Source organism: Vanacampus margaritifer, chromosome 9 (assembly GCF_051991255.1).
Source record: "Vanacampus margaritifer isolate UIUO_Vmar chromosome 9, RoL_Vmar_1.0, whole genome shotgun sequence".
Taxonomy (NCBI): Eukaryota; Metazoa; Chordata; class Actinopteri; order Syngnathiformes; family Syngnathidae; genus Vanacampus; species Vanacampus margaritifer.
Window position 1 is genome coordinate 19,440,453 of NC_135440.1, and position 24,281 is coordinate 19,464,733.

Here is a 24,281-nt window from a genome sequence, read left to right on the forward strand (position 1 = left end):
GTTTGCGCAACAGTAGGGGATTTTACACTCCCGAAAAAAATGCAGATGTTTGCCAGAGAATTCCAAAATTCTCCGACTCCCACTTGTCTTTTTCCATATGATTGCTTGTCAATTCCTTGCGATAGTTGAAAATCCGCCACAAAAACGTATTTTTCATATAATTTTAAACCTCCCGCCCACACTAAACGCATTTCTATTTTTTGAAAGGCACTTTTTTTTTTTTTTGGAATATTCCTTAGTGACAATCATATAAAATCAGTGCAAAAATAAATAAATAAAAAATGTGGTTGATGAACTGCGATGTCGTGGGGGTTCACTTTACTTCCGTCTTGCAGATGTTTGCTAGATAATTCCCAAATTCTCCTACTCCCACTTGTGTCATTTTCTGTCTGATTCCTTGTCATTTTTTTGTCAGGAGGACATGGTAGACTGAGACAAATTGAGACGTCCACTCGCTGTTCTTACGGAAAAGTGTGTGGGATCTTTCCCACTCGGGGTTCAGGAATCTCTATTGTTTCCTGCTGTATGATGAACATCACTAATGCGCCTGTCAAGCTCCAGGTGCCGCTTCCTTACTCTTTTTCTTCTCTATTTTGAGCAACAAATAAATCGGAGAATAGACTGTAGGTGGAAGAAAAGTCAAGTCGCTGACAATTTACAGCTCGGAAGCAGTCAAAAACAATGGAAAGGGGGGGGGGGGGGTACAATGCCGCTTTTCTTATTATGCTGCACTTATTATTACAATTGGGCCGTAGCTCAGACAGTTAAAAGTTGTGGGAGACAGGAAGGAATGGGAATGAAGTAATGGGAATGAAGTGGTACTGTTGTCCAAAGCCAAACCTTGTTTACAACATTATGGCTTTCAAGGAGAATGTTTATGAAGACTTCATGTCACGTCATTTGGAGACAAACTATGAGCACTTTATTCTGGAAAAAAAAAAAAAAGATTAAATGTGAGGTGGTTGGCGCTGCGGTACAAGGAAAGTCGGAGTTTTGTGAAATCTGGTTTTTGATTTGAATCGATTTTCAATTTTTTGACGTCTCCAATCATGTGTTAGCATTAAGCTAGCAGACTTAAAGAATATGGACAGGTTTAAATATTTTGGTGTTGAACTATTCTTTTTTTTTTTTCTGGAGAGCTCAGTATTGTTCATTCGGTAATTTTACCGATTTGACATGTCATCATCATTGCTCTCTTTTTTAAAAATGATTATTATTAATTTATTTTTATTTTTTATTTTGTATGTGGGTGAGTGTGTGTATGTGCATGTGCGTGTGAGTGTGTATTCATTAGTTCACCTAAAACCTATTAGAAAATCCCATACCGTTCACCTAAACCGAACACTTCAGAACCCAGTCAGAGCCGTGAGGACGTCAGGAGACCCGAGGAAGGACCAAAGAAAATAACTATTCAGGTTCTGAAGGTGTTGAACTATTCAATGTTTGAATCTCTTTTGTTATATTCTATGCTTGTATGCGTGTTTAAGTAGCAGTTGTTTGAAGTTTCATAATTAGCGTACCAGGTATGCTAATTTCTATTAGCCCCTCTATTACATTTACCATTATGTCTAGCGGACATGAAATAATAGGATTTGGTTGAACATTTTGGTGTTTTAGGACAACAGTGCGAGCAAAATAGTCTTCTTTTCCTGTTATACGATTGTCTCCCATTTCTTGACAGCAAGAGAGGCTCGAAGGAATGCTATTAAAAAGTGTCTTTTAATAAGTTTAAGTGTGTTTAAGTTGAAATGGGCTAAGAACGTTTGTGGGGATAAAATGATAAAAAAAATTTTTTTTAATATTTATTGTGGTGGATTTTTATTTTATTTTATTTTACATATTGTCCCGTGATTCTCAAAAGTGTCGTTTGCGAAAGAATCACTGCAAGTACAGTTCAGTTGTATTTAACTTTTAAATACAATACATTTAGATGTAATCTTTTAAGAGAGTTTTTTTTTTTTCAGCTCAAGTTAAAATGATCTATTTAAGCGCAGTGTTAATGTTCAATAGTGGTTTCCAATAATTCAATATATTTATTTTAGGAATAAAACCTCTGCCTCATTTTGGATGAACTACATACTACGGTACTTTATTTTAATGTTAGTCATGATGGTGGTACTTGGAGAGCTAAGTACTTTTTAAAGTGGTACTTGATGTAAAAAGTGAGCGAACCACTGATGTAGAATAAGTAATGGCCGCCTGGATGCTTTTTTCCCCCTGAGCGTGACTGCAGCTTTCTGCCCACTCAGGTTCCTTCTGGGTCACTGTCGGCGTGCATCGTTTCCAACAGGAAGTCCCCCCCCCCCCCACCTCCTCCTCCTCCTTTTGTTTTAATGAAGCCCCTGGGAGGTTCTGGAAAGCCCTGGAACTGAACGTGGCCCATCCCGTCCAAACCGCCTCCTCTTCCACGGTAACAAACAGACCCTCCCAACATACCCGTTTTTCTGCGCGGTTGCCACGGCGACAGCGGGCGAGTTGAGAGTACGACTTCCGCAGATGTGGTGACACAGGCCATAGAAATCCTTTGGTAGCTAGGCTTTCCGCCTCTTAATACTACCACTATCATACAAACATCCCCACTTTACAAAAACTACAATATACAGTGCCTTGCAAAAGTATTAGCCCCCTTTGAACTTTTTTTTTTTTTTTTACCTCTTTCCACATTTCAGGCTTCAAACTTATACATTAAATTTGATTTTTCTTGTTACGAATCAACACCAAGAAGGGCTTAATTGTGAAGTGGAATGAAATTTAAGTAGGATATGCAAAAGTGTTCACCCCCTGAGTCAATGCATTGTAGAGCCACCATTTGCTGAGATTATAGCTGCAAACCTGCACATCTAGCGAGAGAAATGTTTGCCCATTCTTTCTTGCAAAAGAGCTCCATAAACCAGACCATCACAGAGCAGGTGCATTTATACTGAGACTAGATTACACACAGGTGGACTATAATTAACATCACCAGTCATACACACTGGATAATACAGAAATGATCCGGGAACTTCTGGAGTCAGTTGGCTGCACTGAGAGAAAAGGGGGTGAATAATTTCACATATCTTATTTTTCAGTTATTTGTATATATGTCCTACAACTTGGCGTTATGATCTTTATGATAAAATAAACAAATAGTATACACATATTGTTGATGAGTAATTTTCCAATTCAGATTGTGTTCTGCTTAGAATGCAAGTTTTGTTTACGTCGCGCTAAATTCTGACGATTTCTTTCGATTTTTGCTCCAAATTGTTACATTTTTGGGGTCACTTAAAGTTGCACTTCAAAGCATACTGTTAGGTGCCCTATTTAACCCTTGTTGTCATGACGACTACAGGTTTTTATGCGTCTATATCCTCCCATTGTCTGGGCCATGCGTCACGTCCACACAGCTACAAACCCGTCTCTTTTTTTAAAAGGACTCTCCTAATTGGGCAACGACGTGGAATTGTTCTGGACCGCAGCCCGTCTAGGGAGGGGGAAATGCTTGGGAACGACAGGAGACAGCAGAGCAAGAAGCTGTCCCCTGAGGGGGGGGGGGGGGGGCTGTGAAAAATATGCAGTCGGGGGTGGGGGGCGTCCGCGAGCTAAATCTGACTGACACCGAGCAACAATAACCCTTGAACCCCCGGCCCACTGGGGTGTGGTACTGTTTATTTGTAGGCGGATAAATGTCAAGCAAACATTTTTGCATCGCAAACGGGGCTGACTAGTGGGCGTGGAAGGAATATGGATGGGAAAACATTGCTTTAAAAATGGATTTAATGGCCATGCATTGACAGATGCCTCAATCAATCAATTAATTGATCAATGGCTGGAGAAGGCAATTGTATGCTTCCAACTTTGAAGCAGTAGTTTGGGTTTCCTTTTCTGTTCCACAGTGGAGTACTTTGACATAAGATTTGAATTTGTAACTTGAATTAATTGGAAATGTAATATTTTTTGGGTAATGTTTTTCAAAATTAAAGATAGTTCTGCATTAAAGCTGTAATGAAAAAAAACTGGTAATGAAGTGTATGTACATTATGTACAGTGCTTGTCTTGAGCTCCAAATCACCTACAAATTTCCTTCTTTCTTTTTCTTTTTTTGCTTTGACTTGCGAGCAAAAATGTGTGATACGAGCGCTCAATGGTGGCAGTGAACTCAAGCCACTTCACAAAAAGAAGCAGCTGTTTGGTGGACAGTTAAAAACTTGAAAAAGAACAGTTGATTGTCACTAGATGAGGTGAAATGAGCGTCAAATTCCTCAATCCAGGTGTTTTGTGGTTGTCTAGACGGCGTGTGCGACGATGATGTCATCACAGTTAATCTGCTTATAAGCGTGATAAGCATGCAATGTATATCTAGCTTTATCAGAGGCAGACCAGCTACCACAAGAGGGGGGGGGGGGGGGGGAAGTAGTGGCTCTGACCTTAAGTTAAGCCACCTGTGGATATCAACTTGACACCTGTGCAACATCTGTGGTTGGGTTGTTACTGAAATTATGGAGGTGGCTTAATTATTTGTTTGTTTGTTTGTTTGGTTAGTTAGTTAGTTGCTGACTTAGATGATGTTTAGTTTGTTGGTTGATTGGAAATGTTATTGGCTGGTCAGCCAATTAGACAGTTTGTCATTTGGGTGGTTTGTTGGCTGATTAATTGCTTAGTTGGCTAGTTGGTCGGTTGGTTTTTCAATCAGTTAGTTAGTAGGCTGTTCTTTTGGTATTTGGCATTTGGGTGGTCACATGCTTAACTGTTAGTTAGTTAGTTAGTTATTTAGTTTAGTGTTGGCTAAACTGTTAGTTGGGTGGTTGTGGGTTAAACTGCTAGTAGGATAATTTGCCAGTTAGTTGGGTGGTTGTTGGTTAAACTGCTAGTAGGATAACTTGTTAGTTAGTTGTGTGGTTGTGGGTTAAACTGCTAGTAGGATCATTTGTTAATTAGCTAGTTTATTAGTTGTTATTCTGTTATTTGCTAAATTACTTAATCACTTAGCTCATTAAACTAATTAGGTTGACTGGTGAGTATAAAAGTGGTTTGTTGGTCGGTTGGTATTGTAGCTGTACTGTGGGTTGTTTAGTTAGTTGTCATTTTGGTTGGCTAATTTGTTAATTGGTTGATTGGTTAGTTAGTAAATTGTAAGTTATTTGCCTTGTTAGACTTAAAGGGACTAAGCCAAAAGTCAAACAACAACAAGTTTATTATTCTCGTGGTTGCTGGTTAAACTGTTAGCTACTTTGTTAGTTGGGTGTTTAGTTGGGCGGTTGGCGGTTTGTTGGTTAACAATGAGTACAAGTTAATAACAAAGTGACTGGATGTCATGGTGGATTTTTTTTTTATGGCATTTAAATTTGTAAGTCTTTAGAACAGTCCCTGCATGGGCATATTAGCAGCTTTTCTGGAACCTTCCACAAAGCAGAGGAAGTTTAAAAAGCAAATGAAGCCGTTAAATCCTAAAACGGTGACTTCACTCCCCCGAATGGTTTAGCTTAGTGGACCTCCGGAGGGACACAGTACACTGTACTGATGCATTACGGCGACGAAAGTGGTCCCAATAGGATGTGTGGCGCTGACGGGTGGGTCCGCTCGGCCACATGAAAGCTGACCTGGTTCACTTCATCCATATTAGGACGTGTGAAGTGTTTCCCCACCTGGCGTGAGCTTGGAAAGGCGTGGACAAATTTAGTCTGGCCGGAAACGGGCTCGGCGACACGTGTGTGCGACTGGCGGTAAACCGGTGCCCCCGGTACCCGCGGAGTCCCGGGCGCCCGTTCCCTTGTGGTTTTGGCGGTTGCGGGCTCGTCCGGATTTAAATGGAGGTTTTAGTGTGGTGACCCCGAGGTTGTTTGAGGTGCGGTGAGGGCCTCTGCACAGCATCACACCAAACGTCTGCACGACGCCTTGAGACGGTGAGGCGGGTGGAGGAAAAAAAAAATCACGCCAGGACGCAGCCAGAGTCCTTTTAATAGAGCATGACATCACTAAATAGGTGCAAGTGTGTTCAAAGACCAACAAATTATGAACAAACACAAAGGAAAAACCCTGCCACAGTTTGGCTTTAGCCCCAGGTACTAGCTAGCTAGCTCCCTAGCTAGATCCCATGGTGACTACGTGGGGGTTACGCTCTCGAGCCTCCCACGGGCAGAGGAGGCAAATCCAGGTCCAGAAAGGAAAAACCCTGCCACAGTTTGGCTTTAGCCCCAGGTACTAGCTAGCTAGCTCCCTAGCTAGCTCCCATGGTGCTCGTTTACATGTTAGGGAGCTAGCTATCTAGCTAGCACCTGGGGCTAAAGCCAAACCGTGGCAGAGTTTCCGGATCAGTTTCTGGACCTGGATTTGCCTCCTTTCCCCGCGGTAGGTTAAAATTCACGGCATAGAGAGACCATATAATTGAAAAAAATAAAAATACATTTCAGAGTAGCAGTACATACAAACAGAACATACAATACTCACATTATGCAAATACATATATTCTATCTGCTCCGTGAGAACAACAACTAAATGCTATCTTAAATATTTGTAATATAGATGGGGCATGAACGAATAATAGTCATATTGCGGCGTTTCACAGTTTTTTTTTGTTTTTTTTTTGAAAAATAAAGCCAAACATGGAGCCGAGCTGACACACATAATAAATTCACACAGCTGGAGCTCAGAAGGAGAACAAAATGGGGTTCAAACCGAATGGACCTCGCCACAGGCCACCAGTGGTACCATTGGAAACACGTGTGTTAGTGTGTTAGTGTGTGTGTGTGTGTGTGTGAAACCTGTTCCAGTGCACAGCACTCGCTAACCTGCTAATAGCCTCCATTTGTAAGACAAACACTGCAGGAGTTTGACACTCACTCCCACAAGTATAATGTTATTGGAAAAAAGAGAAAACGTTTACTTTTTAGTGGAATTTTACTTTAGTTTTTATTAATGGTATGTTGTGAATTAATGATTTTCCTGATAAAGAAGTATGAATGTTAGTGAAAAAATAAGGTTAAGAGGAAAAGTTGACATTTTAGTGAATTTTACCCTGTAACAAAGTAAATACATATGTTAGTGAAAGTTGAAGTTTTAATGTGTAAGAAAATCTTGAAAAAGTTGAAAATGTAGTGAAAATGTTTTAATAAAAACATTTTTTATTTTACATTGTTTTTTTTTTAGTTTTACGTGAAGAGACTAAATGTTAATGGGAAAAAATAGCTGGAATGAAGTTTACATTTTAATGAATAAAAAAAGCATAAACGTGATCAGTTTTACAAGAAAAAAACATTTTAAATGATAATGGGGAAATTTACCTTGTAGTGAATTTTTTTTAAATTATTCTTAAAATATAAAGATGATACATTTTAATTTTACAAGATTTTTTTTTTTTTTTTACAAGGAAAAAGTTATATAGAGACTATAGAGAAATGTTTTAACTATACACTGAAAAGGCGCCACCTGAGGCGCCTTCTTCCTCTTCATCTTCCGTCCAGGACGATGGCAGTGTTCCAGCCGTGGCCTTCTGCTAAAGTCATTTTCTCTCTCAAAGAGGAATTAATTTCCTCTCGGCGTGGCCCACCCGCTTGCCCCTCCCCACTTCTGTCCAGCCCGGAGTGTGCAGACATTTTCAGTCACCGTGACGACCAAAAGAACTCAAAACTTCACATTAGTTAGGCATTTACAAATATAATGATGACATGTTGAGCTATTGATTTCACAATTGTATGTTTATTATTATGGTTAGAGTAACTCAACTGTTTCTAATATTTTGACCCTCTCCAGTTCCTAATTAAGCGAACCAAAACATTGTATTGCGTAGCAACTGCACAAATAAACATACATTAATATGTACATAAACACTGACTGAGCATTATTATCTTTGTAAATTTTGGCCATTTATTCTTATTAGATCGAACAGGTGTAACTAATGAAATAGCAACTGTCTTTTAACATTAATTAAAATTTTAAAAATAAATATATATCATTATTATCCGCTTGAGACCTATTATAAAACCAATTAACTAAATTAACAGAGAGTATATAATGATATTAAAGGATATAATTTTAAATGTATTTTCTAAAGCTGGAGTGGCTTGACGTGTCTTGTTGATTTCTTTAATGTAATAAAACTTTTCCTGTGTTTGTCAACAGAGATGTCTTGCTTGGCGTTTGCCCAACAGGAAATGGAGCCCACTCATGTGAAGGGTGCTTCAGAGGAAGCAACTAGAATGACGACAATGATCGTCTTCAGTCACAGGTGACGCCTCGTCCCCCGTCACGCATACCTCACCAGCCCACATGCAAATGTCAAAAGTCAATATTTTGGTCATTTCGTGTCATTCATCTGTCTAGTTTATGTGGTTTCAAATTTGGGAGCAGCTGGACAAAATCTCAAGCGCAAGTTTATTTTTGAAGGAACGCATGGAAATGGTGAAACTTTTCACAAAATATCTGCTTCAGACCAAAGTTGCTGACCTGCTGCACGTTTTCAGGTATGGCTTTCTTGAATCTTTTTTTGTCGGCCTAATCATGACAGACAAGCCTACTAAATTTTACACTGCTAAGTGAAACTGGCTTCAGTGGCTAAATTTTCTAAACATTCCAAGGGGATCCCTGGAAATGCATCCTTTATTATTATTCCAATTTGGTAGCAATTAGACAAAATCTCTTAGACAAGTTCATCTTTGAAGGACCTCTAGAAATGGCTTCACACCAAAATGGCTGACTTTCTGTACGTTTTCACATATGGCTTCTTAAGACTTTTATGGGGGATTACCCATTATAGACAAGTCGACCAAATTTCATGTCACTAATTGAACTTTTCCAAAGGATCCTTGGAATTCACCAAAATTAGCAAAATGGCTGCCGCCTGTATGTTTTCCGATAAAGCTTTTTGAGACATTTTTTTTTTTTGTGGGTCTAGTCATAATATACAATTCTAACAAGTTTTGTGTTGCTAAGTAAAACAGGCTACAGGAGCTAAATTTTCAAAACATTTGAAAGATTCATGGAAACTGATCAAAATGACCCTAAAATGGCTGCTTCGAACCAAAATGGCTGACTTCCTATGCATTTTCAGGCTGGACTCTTGAGACTTTTTTTGTGAGTCTGTGCATGATAAACAGGCCTACTACCTAAGAAAGGGGCTTTTCAAGATAGGCACAGGATCCCAGGACTAACAAGACCATAAAATGTCTGCTTCAAATAAAAATGGCAGACAATACAAAGCCTTCCAAGTTTCATGTGGCTAAGTAAAACTGGCTACATTTTCAAAACACAATATGATGCTAAAATGGCTTGAACCAAAATGGCTGACTTCCTGTGCATTTTCAGGCATGGCTTCTTGAGACTTTTTAGGGGTCGACGCATGCCAGACAAGCCTCCCAAATGTCATGTTGAGGAGCTGAATTTGAAAGTGTCGATTTTCACCTGGTTGAGCACACCTGCAGAAGGTGTTGACCTTCAGCATAATAACCGTGAACCAAAGCAAGCAGTTTGAAGAGGGCCCTCGCTCCCTAAAAAAAGTCCTCCGTTTCCTTGAGGCTCCCAGCAGATTTATGGCGGCGTTCCTTTCGCATGCACGCCGTCCCTCGGTGAGCCGGCCTCCCTCTCACGTTACACCCTATTTATAACAGCCCCTCGCCAGGCTCCCTGACTTCCCCGGGACCTCCTCCCAGCCTCCACGCTTCCCCCTGACACCCGAGAGGCTCCACTCGGCTCGGTTTATCCCGCTCCGGCCCGGCGACCAAGCGGATTACCCCAGGAAAGGACGCCGCCCCTCTCTTCTTTTGGAACTTTTTGGAGCTCTTGGATATGCGTTGCCGGTCTCTTTAGGAGCGTTTGCCATGGATCACACGCTTTTCGGCTGCCTGCGGAGCCCCCACGCCCCGGCTCAGGGTCTGCACCCGGCCGCCTTCGCCCCGTCCCCGCTCACCCTGCACGGACGCTCGGACCACGTCTCCTACCCCGACCTGGCCTCCTCCTCGTCCTCGTCCTCGACATCCTCGCCGTCCACTTGCATCATCTCCAACTATGCGCCTGACGACGGCTTGTACCACCCCCATCACCACCCGCAGCAACACCTGCACCACCACCGCGGACACCACCCGGCGCCACATAGTCAGCACCACACGGCCGCCGCCTGGCACATCCCGCAGATGTCACCCGGGGGCGGGGGTGCGAGGGCCAACCTTTGCCACCCGCACTCCCACCTGTCCCACGACGGGAGGTCCGCGCCCCAGGACTTGGCTCACGCCGGCGGGCCCACCATGGGCGCCAGCACACCCGGCCTGGGCGGCAGCAGCACCCCCACTGGAGCCGCCTCGGAGTTTGGCAGGCCCACGCTGTCACCGGCAGAGGCGGAAAAGAGGAACGGAAAGAGGAAAAGTGACAGCTCAGGTACAAATATGCACATTTCAATGCAATTCTTTGTATGTAATGTGTGTGTGTGTGTGTGTGTGTGTGTGTTAAAAAAAAAAAATCATTTAATGTAAATTTACATTTCCACATGTATGTCATTTTTCATCACAGGCCAAAGCGTAGTTATGATTTAGTTATGAGTTATTAACTGTTATATATTAGTTTTGACTTTAATTTGGAAATCACATGACATAAGAAAATGGCACCAATCATATATATAAGTAGGCAGAATCATTTCATGTTAAAAAGAAATGTGGTATAAAAAAAAAAAAAATTTTTTTCAAATGTTAGCAGTTTGGTACAGATTTTCTTCCAAAATGAACAAATCAGTTAAGCAAGAAACATGAAGCTAGCAATTGTTTGTTCTGTTTTAGTGGGCCACATAAAATGGTGTGGTGTGTGGCTGGTTCAATAGAATATTGCTTTTCAAAAATAAAAGACAGAAAGGAAAGACATATAGCAAGGATGGCTAATCGAGGAAAAAGGGGTATTGTGTTTATTGTGACTCCAATATTAGGCTTAAAACTGAAACAATGAACTTGCTAGTTCACATTTTTTTCAGAAAAAAAAACAATTAGAAGGATGGCTTATAGCAACAAAGCAATATTTTTTTTAGTAAAGTAAGTAACTAAGTAAAAAGTACATAATTACATATGTACTTTATTTTGTATTTTAAAAAATCACATAAGACATAATAAGGTTGGCTTATCCAGGAAAATTATCAGTGCTTCCTTAATTTAGTACTTACATTTATATAGGTGTATGTACATATTTCCTTTTGTTAAAAAAAAAAAAAAAATCACACTTTTTTTATTTTTAGATTTTTTTTCTGGGAAAAGCAGAATAACAGGAGAGCTAATCTTTTTAATTTTTAATTGTTTGTTGAAGATGTTTCATCTTTAATCCAAATTAATTCTTCAGGTCATTTTATTTTGAAAAAAAAAATAAAAATCACAACCTAATCTTTTTTTTTTCTAGAAAACACATAACAAGGATGAATATAATGGAAAACCAAGCAACTTTTTTGTTCAAAGTTACATTTTATAGATATATGAATATACATTTTAGATGCTTTTTTGTGAATGACATTAACAAAAATGGCTAATTGAGAAATAGGAGATTCAAAGTTTTGAGTAGAATATATTTATGTTTTTTTATAATCTTACATAATTAACAAAAATTATTCACATGCAGGTGGCCTAACTAATTGTAAGTACTGCTATAGGGATATTGTTAATATTATTTTTGAATTTGCATCAAAATAATTTATTTGATATGAAAACAAATGAGGACATATATGAAACATGTTTTTATAGGTTTGTTTATACATAGGATAGGATATTTCAATACTTTATTAATAAAGTTCTCTGGGAACTTTAAATCTTTAAAACAAGATTTCCAAATTTCTTCCAATCAGTAGAAATTAGGATTAAAGACCCAAATTTGCCGTAAAATTTACACTTTAAATGAATGGCAATACTGAATAGTTCATTATTTATTCGTCCACATAAATAAAAAAGGCCTTCATCAACATTGATTAACAAAAAACTTGTCAAACTAACCCAACCCTAAATGAGACATTTCTCACATTTTCCATATTGGAACACACAAAAATGTAAAAATGTGCCCTCGATTCCAGTGAGCGGTCAGCTGTATTTATCTTCCCGTTTCGGCGAAGATGTATCGGGACACTTGTGACCCCTCAAATGAGCTGAGCGTGAGCTTCCATATAAAACACATGACGGTGCATGATATACACACGCACACACATTGGTCTTGCAGGGCTTTTGCAGGCGTCCCCGTTGACCTACGGGATCTTTTCCCACCTGCCCTCATCGCCGCCATCCATCACCAACGCCGTCGCCGGCAATGTGATCTCGCTTTTCGCCACGCTGCCCCTTTTAAGGCCTCCTCTGTTTACACAGGCCGTTTGTTTTGGTTTGTTTTCCTCACCTACACCACAACTCAACTTACTCCATCAGCAGAAAGGGTTTAGTTATTTTTGATTAGCATTTTTATTGTTATCGTTGGTAAAAGTGACATTTTTCCGCAAAAGGCGCGATGACAAGTATGGCTAATCAAGGAAAATGGGATTTATAGATGTTGTAAGGCTAATGAAATAAACTTGAAATGTCTCACTTGCGGTTTCACTTTGCAAGTTGGCTTTTGTTGTTACATTTTCCCAGAAAAGGCACAATAACAAGGATGGCTTATTAAGGAAAAAAGGGCGAACTTTGCTTTAGGTTAATTTACATTGGGTGGCAAAAAGTCACACTTAATAGAAAGTCTTACACATTGTTTTCGGGGAAGACTCAATAACAAGGATGGCTTATCGAGGAAAAAGAAACTAGTGTATATTGTATATATAAGGCTATATAAAACAAAAGTCTCACTTGCAAGTTCATGTTTGTCAAGGATGGCTTATCAAGGAAAGCAAGTAATTTATATCTAAATGTTGTAAATGTATCATCACTATTTTTAGCTATTAGCTTCATATGCTATTTCTTTGTTACAAAATTGACAATAACAAGGATGGCTTATTAAGGAAAAAGGGCTAACTTTGCTTTAGGTTAATTTACATTGGGTGGCAAAAAGTCACACTTTATAGAAAGTCTTACACATTGTTTTTGGGGAAAATTCAATAACAAGGATGGCTTATCGAGGAAAAAGAAACTAGTGTATATTGTGACTTATACAGTATATAAGGCTATATAAAACAAAAGTCTCACTTGCAAGTTCTTGTTTGTCAAGGATGGCTTATCAAGGAAAGCAAGTCATTTATATCTAAATGTTGTGAATGTATCATCACTATTTTTAGCTAGCTAGCTTAGCTAGCTTCATATGCTATTTCTTTGTTACAAAATTGACAATAACGGATGGCTTATCAAGGAGAAGTGAGCAACTTTTTTGGGGTTAAAAATGACATTTCATCGCTACAAATGTTTTACATTGCGAAAAAAGTAGCCCCTAACAACTTTTTTTCCCTAAAAAAAACATAGCAAGGATGGCTAATCAAAGAAAAGCAACTCAATGTATTGTTACTCTAATGTAATGCTGACAAAATAAACCTGAAACAACATCCCACATATTTACACAAAATGTCACAAGGGGATGTTTAAGGCAAAAAAATATTTTCTGTCAACATCTATCTCTATTTTACCAGATGACAGCGCTCCTCACCACCTCACGTCCACATTTTCCAAATATTAGACAATCAGCACATACACACCTCCTGTTTCCTGAAATGATTTGCAAGCTGATCTTTGACCCCACCCCCTCCCCACCCTGCTAAAATCCCCCCCCCCCCATAACTCCAGTTAGCACACTGATTAGCACGTAGCCTGCTGACTCAATCAGCTGTCTAAATATCAGATAGAGGCCTGCTCCGGTTTCACCATCTGGAACCTCAAAAACCAGCAATAAAAAAAGAGACTGGGGGGGAAAAAAATCATAGAAAAGGCAACAAAAAGGTGAGAGACATTATTTTTTTGTATTATCTGACCACAGCATACATTAGTAACTTAAATACATGCGCCCCATTGGCTATTATTGATTAGAAATTTAACAAATAATATAAAATATATAGTAACAATATAATATTTATTAATATTGTAATGTAATAACAACTTAAAATATTACAATAGAATTAGAGTTAACTATTGATGATAAATGTACAAATGAATGATGATGAGTTCACAATTTGGTATAATTCGCCCCCCATTTTTGTGTGTGTCTAAATGCCACTACAGAATGGTAACATAGTAACGTAAAACTACATTTGTGGCACTATTAGGAAGGTTCAAAACATGAATGGCAGATTTAGGATTTTTTAAATGGTGAGCGGGATGAATTCCATTTGTGTAATTTCCCAAGTGGAAAAGAACTTATGCTCCACTCTATTTTGTTTTTCATCCCGAAGACGCTTTCGGAAAACATTTTGGATGGGCCTTCAGTCTCGTAATATCACTCGAGGAAAGCTTTTTTCCGTTCTTAGAATAAGAAAAACACTTTTTTTTTGAGTGTCTGGGTGTTTTCCCTCGTATTGTTCCTATTTTGTTGTGGAGTTGCTGTAATTGCTGTGTTTAAAAAAAAAAAAGGTTCTCGCTTCTTTTTGAACTATTGACTTTATTGCACGTTCATGCAGTGTTTACCACCAAAGAGAGAGAGTGAGTGAGAAGCCCGATTTGGAAAACACAAAGTGGACGTTAGAGAGGGAGCTCCTCTTTCCGGAGGTCTCCGAGGTGAAGACGTTGGGCTTAGCACCGTTGGGGAATCTGGCTCCCGGCTCTCGGGGCCCATTTACACTTTGGCCCACGGCGTTAGCACGTGTTGCGTGATAGATTGCAATGTCCTCATTAAATCCTTGTTTTCCCCATCACTCCAGAAAAAAAATAATCTCTGTAGACACAATTTCATATCCTGAAATAGGTCATTTTATATCATGATAACGATATATTCCATTATAGTATTTTCCTTTAAAATACATAAAATGAATTGCAATTTTATCTGATCTTATCAGAATTTATTTATTAAAATAAAAAAATTTATACAGAAAAACAATTGTACTGAAAAAAGGTTAATATAAATAAATGTGCTGTTATGTAGAAAAATACAATTTAAAATTTCTGGCAGGACAAGCCATTTTAAAAAAAAACTATGTTGTGTATATTGAAATATAGTATAATGTTAATTTTCAAAGTATTTGAGGGTGATACAGTAGCGTTGCTGCCGTTACATTAGCATTCATTCATTGTTCGTACAATTTTAGTTTAGCATGTTTTGTCACACAAGAAACTTGGAACTAATTTTACCTTGACATGCATGTATCACCCAGCATGGTTTGACCCGGCTCAAACCAACAGTACCATCGTCCCCAGCGGGGTTGATACCCAAGTGCGCTAACCAGCAGGCTAAGAGTCCGGGATGCTAACCCACCGGCTAGTTCTTTACTGCCAAAAACGTTTAATGACGTATACTAAAATCCAAATGAATGCCGCCAAAAACGTTAATTGACGTTTACTACGTTTTTTTTTTCCCCAGCAGATGGCAGCATCTTTTCAATGGGCTCCCGGTAGTTTGGAATTACACTGAAAACATGAGGAATTTGATGAAATAGAACGTTTTCAAGGATGACGTGAATGATCAAAGCCTTTGTCACATTTGATCTAATTCACAGAGCGTCGCGAAACAAAAAAATATTAGTGTCAAAGTCGCTGTTGTGCAGAAAATGTATCTTTTCACAAAAAGCTGGTTTTCTCCTTATTTTTTTCAATTTTCGCTTAATGTCACGCAAATGACCTATTTTCAAATGGTGATTACTAAAGAACGGAATAAGGTAGAAACATACTTTTTTTTTCTAATGAAAGAATGGAACGTGATCTTTCATGTGGTACCCACCGTAATTATGTCGTTAAAATGCTCGAAATCGGCTGGCACTGTCAAGGTTGTTTTTTTGAATAACGTGTGGCAGTAAAAGAGATCTCCATGATTGACCTTTGACTAATGTACCTTTGCAAAAAACGAGCTATGAAAAACTTTCCCAAGTATTTCCAGAAAAAGACACCAAAACAATCATGGCTTATCCAGGAAAAGGGGGCACATATGTATTTTCATTCAATTATAAGGCTAACAATTAAACAGAACTAAAATTGAATCCTATAAGATGACTCAAGGGTTTGAAAATTACTTTTGTATGCGGATCAAAGACCTAAAACGCACGTAAAAACATACGTCGTGATGAAAATAAACGCAACCCACATTAAGCCTTTTTTTTTTTGACGATTACCACATTCAGTATTGTTTATGGACCGTGACTTGAATTTTCTGAGAAAGTACCGATTGGAGTTATGCTGTGGTGTATTTAAAAAAACAAACAGAGGCTCTTATAGAAAGTCTCAAAATAAATGTAATAATTCGACAGAGTCGCAGGATGGCAGTCTGAAGTGCGAGCTGAGCGGCAAACCGCGCAAGGAGAGGACGGCCTTCACCAAGGAGCAAATCCGAGAGCTGGAAGCCGAGTTCGCCCACCACAACTACCTGACTCGACTACGCCGATATGAGATCGCCGTCAACCTCGACCTCACCGAGAGACAAGTACGTACTCCGCTTGTTTTTTTTTCCCGCACCTGCAAATACCCGCTTTTCTTATTTCCATTTATTTTTTATTTTTTTAGGAGCCACTGTGCTCCAGATGTGGGACGTACTGTACTGTAGCCTTCCAGATGTTACTAGCGATTCCTTCAAGTGAAAGACGGCTAAATGTTTTCCATTGAGAAGTGGAAGGAAATGTTTTTTTGTTTTTTTTTTACATTTAAGATTTTTTTTTAAATGACATAATCGTGGGATATTTAATTATTTTTTTAAAATTAAAATTATAAATACATTACAAATAAAACAATAACAAATAAAAGTTTAAAAAATATATTTAAATAGTGTAATATATTGTAACTTTTTTTAATACATTTATCAAAAATATTTTAAATTAAAAGTGCAATATCTTACAATTTTAATTCAACTTTTTATAATCAAATGTAATGCTAAAAAGCTGACTCAACAATATCAGCAATTAATTACGCTGTCATTGATTGAAATTGTATAAGGCACCATGCACTCACATTAGCTGCTAGCGCCGTGTGCTAGGTGGGTTCTTGACTCAAGGGTACATTCTTGTTTTATTCCATTACATTTTTATTCCATGATTTCATTATAAATTGGAATACCATGTTTTGACTCGTGTTGGCACATACAATGTATACTTGCCCCCCCAAATCGGGCATTTTAGATGTAACATTGCACGTGTGTAAGCTAACAAAATGGCGTCCAAACTGCTCTGATGTGGTGGATGAGTAGTACCAATCAACATCACTAATATTTATAAAAAAAAGTCCCACAATAACGTTCAACAATGTGCACTGTCAGATGACCTTTCATGCTGGATGAGCGCAGACAATGATGGACTGTTTAGCACATATTTCATCCTCCCCCCCCCCCAGTGAAATCATACCATTAGGGGGAAAAAATTGTTGAGCTGCGCTAATTATTGAGTGGATGCGGAGCTGTGGAGAGGTCACGTGAGGTGACGCTGGGGTCCCCCGGGAGGGAGGGAGGGAGGAGAGTCGGGTCTGGAAAGTGTCCAGGCACCTGGGGCTTCATGCGGAAAAAGCCCCGTGACTCAAAAGGAATCTGGAGTGATTTTCATGCGTCCAAGACAAATGTTTACAGCCTCAGGCATGTGACCAAGACAATTGAGAAAATAAAGCCATAAAGCCCTGGCGTTTTATTTATTTATTTTTACAATGAGCCCTTGACTTTTTATCTGTGAAAATACCATAAAAATTTAACATTTGCATAATATTATGACTCTTTAAAAACAAACAAACACCTTAAGGTCTTAAAAAAATGAAACTATGCACTTATGCACTTAATGTTAATACTTTTAATCCGGAATAAATACAATTTTATTATTGTCACTTGTCGATGCTTTTTCTTAAAAAAACAACAACAACAAAAACTACAATTCCATTCATGTAATATTAGTTATTTTTTTCTCAAAACCATACAAAACTATATTATACTTTTTTCTTGTAAGAAAATGACTTTATTCATGTTATAAATGTTATAGCATTTTTTTCTCGATTTTTTTTTTGTGACCATTATGATTACGACTTTTTTTCCTCCCAAGTATATATTTAAAAAATATATATGTTTCCCTTCTAAAATATATATAAAAATATCTTGTAAAAAGCTGCAGCTTCATCCACATAATTTGAAGAATTTTCAGAAAAATATCGTTTACTCTTGCAAGATTATGAATTTTTTTTTCTCAGAAGAACACCGGTTTATTCTTGCAATAATTTTACTTTATTCCTCAAAAACATCACATTTCATATCGCCAGAAATTCACATAGCTACAAAATTATCTTTGAAAAATATATGACGTTTTAATCTGGGAAAAAAAGCAACCTAATCCATCTAATGATCTGACTTCAATAAAAAATTATTTTTGTCTGTTTGTTCATGTGTGACGTAGGTAAAGGTGTGGTTCCAGAACCGGCGGATGAAGTGGAAGCGTGTGAAAGGCGGCCAGCAGGGGGCAGCAGCGCGGGAGAAAGAACTGGTCAACGTGAAAAAAGGAACGTTGTTACCTTCTGACTTCTCCGGCATGGCGGCCTTACGCCACTCCACGGACTCGTTGGCCAATGACGACAGTCACGACAGCGACCAGAGTGACGAACACGCTCTGTTATGATTAAGGCCACATCATTAAATGACAAGTACAGTGAACCCCCGTTTACCGTGAGGGAAATGTTCCAAACTCCCCTACGATAGGTAAACATCTATGATATAGAGAAACTGGATTGAGACTTAAAAAACAACAACTTTTCCTCTTGTAGCTCTATATTTTACTTGTTACAGTAATTATAAACCTTAAAACAGCTTTTATTTTAAAGCACACAAAGCAGCAAGACATAAAAACAGAGCTAGCAATTATGCTACATCTTCCAGTCAAACTCAGTGCTGCCGCCCAGCAAGTTGTGGCATAACGTGGTACTACACTAACGCTGCCCAACTCTAAATTCAGACTTGCCTGTATACAGTACTTGCGTGGGTGCGAACAATAAAGCACGATATAGCGGGGGTTCACTGTATTCAGAATAATGAAATGTGACCGTTTGGCTACACTGATGTAAACATTCCATGTTTGATTTGCACTGTTGGATTTGGCTGCCGTCAGATTCGTGAAAAAGTTAACCTGTTTGACATCCTTCCTGGAAATAACCATCAAGGCTCATTCGTGTTCCACGTCAGAGTAGAGGAAAGACTCCTGAAAGCTTACAGACATACGTATGTTGCAATGTCACCGGAAAAACCACAGGTGCGGTGATGCGATTCCACGCGACTTTTGTTCAGGTATGGAAGACACCATTGAAAAACATTCACCATATGAATTTTTCAAATAAAATAAAAATGTGTACGCATAAATCTGTCCCTCCAAAATTTCAAGATTCCACAACATTTTTGCTTTAAGAAATACATCTTTAATCTTGCAATATTACTGCTCTATTGCTTGAAGAAAAAACACCAACTATTTTTATTCAATTATAACTCAAAAATATAAAACGTTGACTGGGGGAAATGTACCCCCCTCTCTAATTTTTTTTTTGAAGATATTAAGATCGCAACATTGAAATTCGGACTTTTATAAAAAACAACAACAAACTATCTTTTCGTTAAAAAAATTATAAACTATAATTTTTATCAACACATTTTACAAACATTTTTTGTACAAAGAAAACTCCATTCTTGTGAGAATTTAAATTGTAATTGTCTCATAAACTGACTTAAAATTTTTTTTTAACTTTTATTATCCCGAACTCTTCGAAAAATGCAACTTTATTTCTGTGCAATTGCAACTTTTTTATCTCCACAAGATGGCTATTCTAGTACTCCCAAAAAATCTGACTTGTTTACTTTTTACTTACTTTTTTTAGTCTTAAAAGGAACTCCGACTGTAATGACAAGTTTTCTCTATATTATTTATTTGGTTGTTACTAACATAACTATGAGATTCATTTTTCGAAACTCATTTCCAGTTTAATACATTTTGTAGAAATGTTATTTGTATGTGAAATGCCTATCAAAAAAGCAAGGTAAGCGTTCCTAAAGGGACGATCAAAACTCTTGAATGTGTCCGATCGCATGTTGCTTCGTTAGGAACGCTACAAGGCTTAACTTGCTTTCTTTATAGGAGTTTTCGAATTTCTCGGCAGAGAGCCGCCGCCATTCTTAACACATAACAACATAACAATATGTATTAAACTGGAAATTATTTTTTTTAAATGAGTCTAATAGTTATGTCAGCAATAACCAAATAAATCATATAGAGCAAAATTGCCATTACAGTTGGAGTTTCTTTTAAAAAGAAATCATTGTAACCAAATGAGAACATTTGATTGGTTGGTCAGTTGACGTAGATGACTGATCTACTCAGGGATAAGATTATGACGAGGAAAGGTTAGGCCTAGATGACAAGATTGTGTGTGAAATCTGATAAACGAGCCATCTTGAGGAGTCTGCTGACTACAGCAGCGTGTTGATTCATTGTCACACTCGTCAACTATTGGACGAAAGCGTGCAATCCGCAAAAGTTACTTTCTGGTCATTTGGGTTGTTTTTAGCGCAAAACCTCCAAACGCTAACATGGCGGCCTGTGTCATTTTTAATTTGTCACCTCTCTGTTCATTTTTGGAAGAACTTTAAATTGCCAAGTAAACGACAGATCAGTGACGATCAGTGATGTGTAAATAAATAAGCTGCATTCTTATATGTTTGTTGTACCCGCAGTCGTCGGCTTGTGCTGTAATAAACACTGACCGACTACACTTGTGGTTAACTGTTGTGCACGATTGGATTTCCTCAGACAGTGACTGCGACCACAAAACACCTCCCTCAAATAGGCGTCCCCAATAAGCAAAATTTAAAGAATGGGTGGTAAGTGTTATAATCTCTACAGTTCAAACAATGATGTGAATTATTGCTGTTAATAAAAACAAACAACCATTTAAAGGGGAAGTCAACCCCCCAAAATATAACAATAGTATGTTCTTATGCAGCCCCACTAGTCTAAATATTAGGGGTGTGCCCAAAAAAATCGATCCTCATTTAGTACGATTCAGAATCAATTTTAAATGTCCCAAAATCGATTTTATTTAAATTATTTTATACTGTCTTGCCTTTGTCTGTGTGTGTCTTTATTTGGAGCGCTGTTCATGCTGTACTTGGTTTGGCCACTGAGGGCCAGCGTGGTTCCACGCGGTCTAATCCACTGTTAGCTACATTAGAGAGTAGAAGGAAAAAGTCACGGTCAAGTTTTTCTAACAAAAGTTGTTTTTTCCAGCGTGGAGCCGTTCTTTTGAGTGATAAAAGTGCCGCGAGTAGCGCACTAATTAGCATTAGCGAGTCAGACTGGAGTAAATCATTACAATCTTTCTTCATCAAAAATCGATTCTGAATCGAATCGCAGACCCAAAAATCTGAATCGAATCGTGAGACATTCAAAGATTCCCACCCCTACTAAATATTGTATTCTGGTTATTATCGTGTTAGTGGAATCCATCTCATGGGGCGGCCATTTTGCCACTTGCTGTCGACTGAAGATGACATCGCAGTTGCGCAGGTCTCAGGTAACAACCAATTAAAGCACAGCTTCAGAAAACAGGTGAGCTCTGATTGGTTGTTGCCTGAGCCCTGAACAACATTGATGTCATCCTCAGTCGACAGCAAGTGGCAAAATGGCCGCCCCCTGAGATGGATTAAAAACTGCTGCATTTTGCTTCATAACTCATATTCCACATATGTAATATTAATCAGAATGTTATGTTTCGACTAGTGAGGTCACATATGACATATTATTGTCAAGAAATGTTTAAGGTTGACTTCACTTTAACATGAATAAATGTCTCCCCTCAAAGGGGAAATTGAAAATATGTTAGTTAATAGATTCTAAAGTTCATAAACTGACATGAAATGATTCTGTTCTGTTATTTCCTTGAGTACAAGCGACCACTTAAGCGTAATAAATGCCTCCCTCATATAGACCCACATAAGGAAGACAAAAAAATGGATGTAAAGTGTAGTAATCACATTTCATGGACTCTACACTGCAGTTCTAACAGACGCAAAATGTTTCTGTTCTGCTATTTCCTAAATGAGAAGCAACCACTTCTGATGAATAAACACCTCCCTCAAATAGACCTCAGGGAAAAAAAATCATTATTCATAACATACATGGCCTTCCCAGTTTTTGCTCTTACATGCTTTGTTGTGTGGTTGATGATGACATATAAAGGGACAAAAGAACATCTCAGATGAAAGAGCAGGATGGAAATAATATGCTTGAACGCTGGCTAAAGTCAGCAGTGTGTGAAGAAGTAACTGGGAGTGCGTCGTGGACGTTAGCAGCGTTAGCAGAACGTTACCACTCAAAGTAAAGTGACTGAAGCTTCAGTGACAAAAAAAAGTGTCCTAAAATGTAATTTTGGCTAAGGATATTTTGTTTTCTACTGTTTTGTATTGAAATGCAATTAAATGTGTTTTTAATAATAATAATAATAATAATAATAAAAAGTTTAAAAATACTCACATCTGTGAATAATAGAGCACATCTAATTGTTTCAGTCATCTACTAAAATGTTTTTTTTTTTTTCAAAATTGGTTTGTAGCGCGGTATGATTAAAATGTGATTGAGATGATTTAGTTACAAACCCTGCAATGAAATAGGTTATTATTTTTAATCGTGTCTATTAAAACTGAACTGTACATGCAAAAGTTTCAACTGTAAGTCTGTGATTCTCACATAATTGGCGAGGTAGCCACATTTTGAGAATCACTGAGACGCTCGTATGTAAAGAGAAGGTTAAAAAAAAAGTTTTCTGCACAATATGTAGAAGAGTATTTTAATTTAATGTTTTTAATGTTGTTATTTAGAGTCGATAGTAAATTTATATTTTTTTAAATGCATTTTTACAATATGATTTGGTTACTGCGTTTTATATGAGAAATAAATACATTTTAGTAAAGTAAATTTTAAATGTACACTCAATAATGTAGGCCTATATGATGTAATGTATAATGTTCTTCATTAAAGACCGCACCTGTTTTAGTGTGATGTAATTAAAATTATTTGAGTCAAAATGTTTAGAAAGAAAGAAAGGCCATATCAAATTGTAAATAAAACTTTTTTCCGTAACTTCCTTCCCTGCGAGATAGATCCTCCCCCCTCTGCAAAATGTAAATTCCCTCCTCTAAATGATGGCGTTAACCCAAAGATCATGGCGATCATCATATTTATGAGGGAGCGTGTGACTCCTGCTCAGTTGACCTACTTTGCCTCCCAGGAAGAAAACAATAACAAGAAGAAAAGTGCACAGAGCAGAGCAAAGTGTCGACGCGGGGGGAGTGAAACCCTCTTCCTTCGTATACATTTTTGTCCTTCTTGTTGTTACCTGGGCAGGTAGCCATCATGGCGGACGGTGTGCTTCTCGACTCGGTACCGTTGAGGCTCCGGTCCATGTTGTACTTGCTGACGTCGAACGAGTCGTCCTTCGAGAGGGTTGAAGATGTCCCCCCGTACATCCATCAGGTGCGTCACAAAAACAATATCGCACGGTAGATGGAAACTTTTCAAATGTTTGTGTGTGTGTTTTCCCGCCAGTAAAATAACGACAGACAAGTTGACGACTCAATAAACATGTTGTCGACACTTTCAGACGCTGCTGTGCTTAAGGGCTGTATAAATTAATGTGACTTGACTTTTGAGAGATAAGAGAACAAACAAAACATTAACCAGACACTTCATTAGGTTCACACTGTACTGAATGCAAAAAAATGCTGCATTTAAAAACCCGTGGGCAGTATTTTATTTAGAAATGGCTTAGTCAGAACCAACAAAAAAGCCCAAAAATGGTCACAATAACGCCTAGGGGTTACAAAGATAATATTGATATGCTTATAAATGATACTAATGTATTCAGTTACTAATATGTGTTATGTGATATATATATATATATATATATATATATATATATATATATATATATATATATATATATATATATATATATATATACTAGTTTTTTTTTCGTCATTATATTTTTATCTACATGTAGTTTGCAGAAGTGTAAAATACAATACATTATACTTGAATTAATAAATTTGCAACCAAAGGATGCGGAATTTCTTGTGTATCTTATACATTTGGGTGTATTTCTTGTAATGCTTTCATGAGGATGGAGACTCAGGCGGTGAAGTGGTCGTCTTCCAACCCAGAGGTTGTGGGTTGGATCACCGGCCCTTGCGACCACGTCGAAGTGTGCCAGATTTAATATAAATCAGATGTACTTGTGGCGGATGATAAT

At 38.0% G+C, this 24,281-nt stretch overlaps 2 protein-coding genes and 1 long non-coding RNA gene across 8 annotated transcripts in view; 2 read left to right on the forward strand and 1 right to left on the reverse strand.

The window, feature by feature from the left end:
* Window positions 1-291: 291 nt before the first annotated feature.
* On the forward strand, window positions 292-19,534 carry meox2a (mesenchyme homeobox 2a). Of its 5 annotated transcripts, none has more exons than XM_077576487.1 (7): window positions 292-561; window positions 2,250-2,410; window positions 8,098-8,203; window positions 8,299-8,438; window positions 9,280-10,344; window positions 16,286-16,458; window positions 18,395-19,534. In XM_077576487.1, the coding sequence occupies exons 5-7, from the start codon at window positions 9,792-9,794 to the stop codon at window positions 18,611-18,613; spliced, it is 945 nt and encodes a 314-aa protein (XP_077432613.1). In that variant the 5' UTR covers window positions 292-561; window positions 2,250-2,410; window positions 8,098-8,203; window positions 8,299-8,438; window positions 9,280-9,791; the 3' UTR covers window positions 18,614-19,534. The 5 variants fall into 5 exon arrangements, with proteins under 5 accessions (XP_077432613.1, XP_077432616.1, XP_077432615.1 ...); XM_077576490.1 differs by having other exon boundaries at window positions 9,582-10,344; XM_077576489.1 differs by having other exon boundaries at window positions 8,362-8,438.
* LOC144058179 (uncharacterized) lies at window positions 14,702-23,490 on the reverse strand. Its single transcript, XR_013295397.1, has 3 exons — window positions 23,370-23,490; window positions 18,510-18,604; window positions 14,702-14,763 (listed from the first exon to the last, which is right to left on the reverse strand). It is a non-coding gene; the product is annotated as an uncharacterized LOC144058179 (long non-coding RNA).
* agmo (alkylglycerol monooxygenase) overlaps window positions 22,260-24,281 on the forward strand; it is a 41,703-nt gene continuing 39,681 nt past the window's right edge. Inside the window, exons 1-2 of one of the 2 annotated variants that reach the window (XM_077576483.1) lie at window positions 22,260-22,351; window positions 23,378-23,506. In XM_077576483.1, the coding sequence (XP_077432609.1) occupies window positions 23,387-23,506 (120 nt within the window). In that variant the 5' untranslated portion in view covers window positions 22,260-22,351; window positions 23,378-23,386. Of the gene's footprint in view, window positions 22,352-23,122; window positions 23,507-24,281 lie in introns of those variants that run through there. The other variant, XR_013295396.1, reaches the window with a different exon arrangement.

What these genes read in the sequence shown, in the direction of transcription:
- meox2a (XM_077576487.1), top strand. Translation starts at nt 9,792, where the DNA reads ATGGATCACACGCTTTTCGGCTGCCTGCGGAGCCCCCACGCCCCGGCT. An exon ending in GAGGAAAAGTGACAGCTCAG is followed by an intron (nt 10,345 to 16,285) that starts GTACAAATATGC and finishes ATAATTCGACAG; the next exon opens with AGTCGCAGGATGGCAGTCTG. An exon ending in TCGACCTCACCGAGAGACAA is followed by an intron (nt 16,459 to 18,394) that starts GTACGTACTCCG and finishes TGTGTGACGTAG; the next exon opens with GTAAAGGTGTGGTTCCAGAA.